Below are 7,290 nucleotides of genomic sequence, written 5' to 3'. Positions count from 1 at the left end.
TGATTTGGGAGACCCACTGAAGACAGTGCCCATCAATGGGTTAAGTGGTGGAATCCAATTTTATCATGACCTTAGAGGCGCCATAAATCTCTTTCCGTTTGCTTTGAGAATAAGGTCCAAACTTTTTAGCATGACACAGAGGCTATTTCTTTGTCTTCTGTCCTGCTCTCCTTCCCAGATCGACTCTCAGTATACACACACAAGACAACTCACAATTTCCCCAAATATATGAAAACATACCACCAGCCTATTAGGCCACCATGCTTTTGTACAGGAAATTCCCTCTTGACCTCATTGTGCCTCCCATCCCTTTTCAATGCTCCCCACTAACCTCCTCTCACCTAAAATCTGTTGGTCTCAAGAAAGTCTACTGGTCTTTCATGATCCTCTTCAAACTGGGCATCTGGCTACCCAAAGCGTTCTCTGACAACAACTATGGCACTTTGTGCTTCGGAGGGTTCATCTCTGTATCCAGGCATGTCTGGCATGTACAGGGTGCTCAATAAATTCTTGGTGAACAAATGGTATAGAAAGTCCAGGAAAACACTGGGGGAAAAAGTCAAGCTGAAAAGGTCACTGTAGGGCAATCTTTATCCCTGGTCTCAGAAATACCACTTGTAGGAAATTTACCTCTATAAATAATTGAGAATGTACTTGAAGATTTAGCTACAAGGCTCATACTTCATTGTTGTTTCAATAGCAAAATCCTGGGCACAATTTTAAGTCCTTCAATTGGGCTTTGGCTAAATGAATGTACAATGGAATACTAAATATTTTAAAACAAGTATGGAAAATATTTAGTGGCATGTCATGATATTTTATTCAAGGAAAAGAGGTGGTTCAAGGAAAAAAGCAGTGTGTTCAGTCTGATTACATATAATGCTATACATCAAATTGTCAACAGTTTTCTGGGTGTGGGATTCCAACTCTTTTTCTTCTTTCTGATTCTGAAAAAAAAAATCTAACATTTCCACAATGAGTACTAATTATTTTTATGATTTTTAAAAAGGAGAGTTTTGTTTTTAAAGGACCTTTCATGGTCCTATTACTTCCCTTTGGAGCTCCAACTCTACTAAGAGGCCATTCATGTTCCCAACATTCCATGGTACCCACGGGAAAGGGCTGTCCAGATATTTTAGCCTCATTTCAGAAAATGGACCCTTGGAAGGGAAAAACAGCTGCTCCAGTCAGTAGTGATTTTGAAACCCAAGCAAACAGAGTGGACGATTCCCAAGATTTTATGATGTTAGAAAACTTCCATTAGCCTGTTTCACTTTTCAAGATAAACTCCCCTGAAAATTCTGTGCTGATATTGAAATGATTTGCCATGGAAGGACTCTATCCCATCCAGGATAGAATCCTAAAGCTAGCATATTCCTTTTTACTTTAATCTACTTTTGCTTGGACATTCCACAGCTGGAAATACATACACACACACACACACACACACACACACACACACACACACACGGACTTCTATCTTTTTACTGGTCTGGAGCTACTCCCCGAGTTACCAAAAGGGGCACCACCACCCGCCCCCTGGCCAGCAAAGAGGCCCAGGCGGGGGGAGGGGGTGTCCCCCTCTCCGGGGGGGCAGGCAGGCTGTGAGACCCAGGACTCGACTTCCTCCTCTAGCCTTCCGGGAGGTTCCCGCCCACTTCGCTGCCATCGGTCACGGAGGAAGTCACGTTCTGGCCTCAGAGCTGTTCTGAAGCTTCTGGAGGAAAAGCGGGGGGAGGGGGTGAAATGGAAAGAGCCTTTGTAGGGGCCAAGAGACAGAACCCCCTAGCTTGGTGTCTGTCACTAATTAAATGGCGATGGGGTTAAGTGATCTTCCGTTGCGTAGATTAAATCTCTCATCTGTCAGAAAAGGGGTTGACCTAGAATGACTGCGTCCCCTCTTCAGTGCTGAGGAGGGTGAGTGCCCCGATGTCCCCGGGAGCGCTGCAAAAGGAAGGAAAAATTAACATGTAAAATACTGTTTTATTTAATCCTCCAGCAATCCCACATGATAGGTGTCCCGGATCCCAGTACACAGTTTGAAAATAGAAGCGCAAAGGCTGAGAAACGCTTTCCAACCTTTTCAATTTCATGGTATACACGGAAAACTTTTTTTTTCTTTTTTTTTTTTTACAGCACAGTTGGGCTAATGTGTGAGCACCAACCAGAAGCAAACTGTTCCCGTCACCCCAGGAAGAGGAGCTCCAGTTTTGTTTACCTGTCCCACCTGTTACCTGTTCGCGGCTCACAGGAATGAAAGCCATGAAGCGGCTGATCCAAGAGAAGTAGGATATATCTGTGTCAAGACAGCCCTGGATTTGAGTCGCAGCTCTGCCTTGTTCGACTTCAAGAAAGTAACTTGATTTTTTTGAGCTTGTTTCCCCACCTCTTTAAGTGAAGCTAACAACAGTATGCACATCACAAAGATAGTGACGTGAGTAATGAGTGGGACCAAACTTTCATCACCGAGCCTGCACCCAGGGACCGCTCAGAAGTTTAACCCTTGCAGCGCGGCTCAAGTCCTCGCTCCCTGCGGGACAACCTGCGCGGGGCTCAGCGGAGCGCGGCGCGGCTAAGGCTGCTCGGGGGCAGGAAGGCGGCGCCAGCGGCCGGGGGAGGTTCCAGGTTTCCGCGCAGACTTCTGCGTACCCCGCCGGCTGCGTCACCATCCGAAAGGGCAGCAGGGCCGGCGAGGGCGGGAGCGAGGCGCCGCTGGAAGCCCCGGTGCTCTTACCGAAAGCGCGAGCGCGGAGTTCCCATTCGCGATCGATGCGGCTTGGCTGCGTCCCCCCCCGCGTCCCCCCCCGCGTCGCCTTGGGGCGCCGTTCCAGCTCGCGCTCCGGCTCCTCACAGAGTCCCGGGACGCGGGCGGCGGCGGCGGCCCCAGCGCGAGAGAGGGAGGGCGCCCACGCGCTTCTCAGTCCTCGGCCCCTGCGGCGAAGCGAGGCGTTCTTGGCCCGGGTTGGGGGCCACCCGGAGCCCAGCTGGCCTGACCGCGCCGTAGTGCCTCGCAGTTCCCTAGCGGGGGCGGGAGTTGGCACTGCGGAAGCCTTCCCCACTTCTTTCCACCCCCAGACGCCCGTCCGACTCGCCGCATTGCGCAATTCCTGCCGTGGAATTGCCGCGTGACTCGGACGGAGCCCAAAAAATGTTTCCCAGGTTTCCCCGGCCGAAAAAGGAGCGGTTGGGTGTCCCGCCCTGACCTCCGGACGCCCTTTCAATTGCATTTTTTCGGGTGACTGGGTTGCCCTTTAAAATGCAGAGGTTGCCCTTTACAAAGAAAGAAAAAGTCACTAACCGGCTGGAGCACGCGCTCTCGGTTGACGCCGGGTGAAGGCAATTGACATTTCCCCATGATATTTTCAGACAGGGAAAGTGTTTCGATCTCTTTGGGGGAGAATTCAGGAGCTGGTTTTAAGGCAGGATGGGGAGTGATCCTTAAAGGAGTTGGAGACAATCTCGAGCTTTCCAAGAATCACAGTGTTAATTAGTGCCGGTGGCGCATAGTAGGTCCTGAATAAATTAGAGAGTGAATGAATATTTTGGAGGAGGGATTTAAATGGTTGTCTGTAAACCAATGCTTTCATTTTGCAGATGAGGAAATCTAGAGGTTAATTGATTTGCCCAAGGTCATCTACCAATTAGTGGTGGAAGGCAGGAATAGAAACTGTCTCAATGTTTCAACTCCAATGCTTGTAATTATGAGATGGGTGTATTTTTCCTTCTTTATGAAAATAAAATGCCTTCTGCCGTAATATCTGCAAAGTCTTACTCCAGGCCCTCTTACTCCAGCCATCTAAAACAAAACAAAACAAAACAACAATCTCCAAATTCAATACATACGTGCAAAAGGTTAAATGTGACAATGCCAAAGGCATATGTGAGAGGCATTTTTGTCTTATTCCCATAAGCTAAGAGCACTTCTTAATCACACAAAATATGCCAACAAACATACAAACAAACAAACAAAACAGTGCTTCTGGGACTTCCCTGGTGGCACAGTGGTTAAGACTCTGTGCTCCCAATGCAGGGGGCCCTGGGTTCCATCCCTGGTCAGGGAACTAGATCCCACATGCACGCTGCAACTAAGAGTTCACATGCCACACCTAAGGAGCCGGCGAGCCGCAACTAAGACCAGGAGCAACCAAATAAATAAATAAATAAACAGTACTTCTCCAAGACGGTGTGGAAGACACCAGGTTTCCACTAACCTTACTTTTCTAAGTACAGTGTTTTGGTGTTTCGAATGGGAACTGCTAGACCCATGAGTGACCATCGTTGTTGCTCTGAGATTGGTCAGTTGGTTTACTCAGGCTTGGAATAGGTTTGTTGCTCATCTTTCAGAGTAGACAAGCTGCAATCTGTGAGAACACAAGGGACTTCAATGACAGTCTTGCAGATGGCTGGACAGCTTGTTGTCTTTGAAGTTTCAAGGCTGACCAAGTATACCAAATGTCTGATTTAGGCACCAGAATTGCCAAACAAGTAGATGTGAAGATCAAAGGAATCAAAACTATAAGTGGCAATCATGAGTAAAACTTGATTCTTTTGTGGGTTGTCAAAAATGGTTTCCACAATGATGATTATGATGTCCTTATAGTAATACAATTTGAGTGCAAATTCTTATCCAAGAAAATGCTGGGTTTTCCAGTGATGGACACAACAGCAGATCAAATTATGAATGTCTCATTTTTTAGGTCAGCCAGATACACTCTGAAATGGGGTAATCTTCTTCTGTAACTTTGCTGTTTTATCTACCCTTCTCTACATCTGATATCTTGAAGGTAGGAACAAATACAAATTGCTAGAAAAATGTGAAATTCTAGACTGCTAGGTAGAATATATTAATTCTGGTTTGATAATCCTACATAATGTTCATGAAATCAAAGCATTATCTCCTAACATTCTAATAAGCCATTCTATTCTTCAGTAATAAAAATGTTGAACCTTAAAAAAAAATCATCTCCTATATTTTTCCCATATAGCAATTTCTGATTTGCCATTTTACCAGACTATCAAACCTGAACTCTAGAAACACAAATTGTTGGCCCCTATTATTGCCCTGCTTTGCTGCTTGAGAAAAGATACCTGATCAAACAAAAAAACATCTTTTCCAAGTCAGATCTTACCAATAACAACTTTGGATGCAAATGATACTTTTTAATATATTATGTATTCCTTTCAATACCATCACATAACTGGTGTTGAATTTTTTTGCAAAGAAAATATCTCAGAACAATTTCAATTGTTATCAACATTAATTAGTTTAACTATAAGATGATATTTATCAGTTATGGTACAGCATTTTGGAATTGGTTGGGTCATTAGAGAAAATGCAATTATATTCCTCCTTTTTACAGATGAGAAACTGAAGGCTACTGAAATTAAGCAATATATGGAGTTCCTGACACATTCAAAAACAGAACTGAGGATTCTGATTTGCCATGTGCTTTACAAAATCATCACCATAGCCTTCATTTCATAAGTGTGTGGTTCATACCATGTATAAGGCATGGTGCTTAAAACTGCGGATATGAAAAGGTATAAGAAGCTCTCAAAGATTTTTTATAATCTAATTGGTGATCTAGGCCAATGCTTCTCAAACTTTAATGTCCATAGGAATCACACAGGGATCTTGCTAAAATGCAGATTCTGATTCACTGGTTCTGGAATGGGGCCTGAGATTGTTTTGCCACTGATATGCCCCAAGGAGATGCCAATTCTGCTGGTTCACAGACCACACTTTGAGTAGCAAAGTGTAGGAAATATAAATAGAAAGATAATTAACAGTCTAGTAACCTGAAATTTTTGTAACACAGAGAAACAATGATAAAAGCTTCTTAGCATCGAAAATGGATGTTATAAAACTCATGCTGGTTACTTCTAGGAATGTCCCTCAGACACTCAGAGCATATTTACTGTTACAAAATAATAATCTATTTTTGTCTCTGAGAGCACAACATACTAGAAATAACATAAATAGTGAGGCAAAGAGAAAGAAAGGAAAAAAGTGATGGCAAGAAATAACATCAAAGGAAGAGACAGAAACAACATAAATTTTTTTCAAAAGAATTTAAAACCACCGCAGCCAACTATCAGTACTTCTTGAGAATATCAATGAAAATGTGGTGCTGTACAATGGATATGAAATCAGGAAGTCTTGATGCAAGTTCTGGTCTGCCATTTAGTGGCTATATAATCTTTAGATTTATCTGTAAGTTGTTTAGCTTCATTTTCCCTATCAGAAAAAAAAAAAAGAGAGAGATAAATGCCTCCAACCTCCCTGGGCTGAATAATTAAATGCATTAAATAAGATGATAATGCACTTGACACAGAACTTCAGAAGAATGTACAAACTTCAAAATGCATTTTAGGTTTAGAAAATGTCAGCAATCTTATTAAAACCACTGCAGTGACAAATAGTTCTAATCTTACACAAACTATTTGAGAGAACAGGAAAAGCAGGTACCCTCTGTGACTAATTTTATGAGGCTGTTATAACCTAGGTATTATAACCTAATAAGGACAATGCATACAAAAAAGGAAAATAAAAGGCCCATATCCCTCATTAGCATAACTACTAAAATGCATGACTAAGTTTGGTTTTTCTCAGAAGTGGAGGTTGATTGAACATTAGAAAATCATTAATGTCATTAATGATGTGGACACATTAAAGGAGAAAATCATATGATAATCTCAATTTCAGAAGAAAAAAGTCTACAGCAAATATTATGCATAATGGTGAAATGCTGAACGTATTCCATCTGAGAGCAGAAACCATATAGGATTGCCTGATATAACCCATCCTATTGAACATTATACTGGAGGTCCTAGCCATTTTTTTATTTTTCCAGCCATTCTTTTTGTTGTACCTTGGCCTTAAAGGTAGGGGGAAAAAATACACACACACACACTAATTGGAAAGGACAAAAGTGTCATTATTTGCAAATGATTTGACTGTATATGTAGAAAATCTAAGAGAACCTGTAGATAAATTACAAGAATTCATAAGAGATGTTAGTAAGGTTGCAAGATACAAAATCAATAATACCATAGTAGACAGAATGATGCCCCCTACCCCCACAAAGATGTCTAGATATTAATCCCTGAAATTTGTGAATATGTTGCCTTACATGGCAAAAGTGACTTTGCAGATATGATTAAATTAGGGATTTGAGATGAGCAGATCATCCTGGATTATTTGAATGCAATCATAAGCGTACTTAAAAGTGAAAGAGGGCATCAGAAAAGTCAAAGTAATGTGCTATAAGAAGTACATTACTTCCCTGG

The 7,290-nt window shown here is 42.5% G+C and overlaps 1 protein-coding gene across 3 annotated transcripts in view; it reads right to left on the bottom strand.

Annotated features, from left to right (window-relative positions):
• Positions 1-796: 796 nt before the first annotated feature.
• The window catches only part of LOC309612879 (uncharacterized protein), an 80,724-nt gene continuing 74,230 nt past the window's right edge, over positions 797-7,290 (bottom strand). The window contains exons 1-3 of one of the 3 annotated variants that reach the window (XM_082359238.1): positions 2,735-3,292; positions 2,235-2,296; positions 797-1,944 (exon numbers count right to left, since the gene is read on the bottom strand). In XM_082359238.1, the coding sequence (XP_082215364.1) occupies positions 1,903-1,944; positions 2,235-2,296; positions 2,735-3,227 (597 nt within the window). In that variant the 5' untranslated portion in view covers positions 3,228-3,292 and the 3' untranslated portion in view covers positions 797-1,902. Of the gene's footprint in view, positions 1,945-2,234; positions 2,297-2,734; positions 6,239-7,290 lie in introns of those variants that run through there. The other 2 variants (XM_082359236.1, XM_082359237.1) reach the window with 2 other exon arrangements.

This window comes from Balaenoptera borealis, assembly GCF_965194805.1.
Source record: "Balaenoptera borealis genome assembly, chromosome: 1".
Taxonomy (NCBI): domain Eukaryota; kingdom Metazoa; phylum Chordata; class Mammalia; order Artiodactyla; family Balaenopteridae; genus Balaenoptera; species Balaenoptera borealis.
This window is presented reverse-complemented; position numbering and strand designations above follow the sequence as displayed.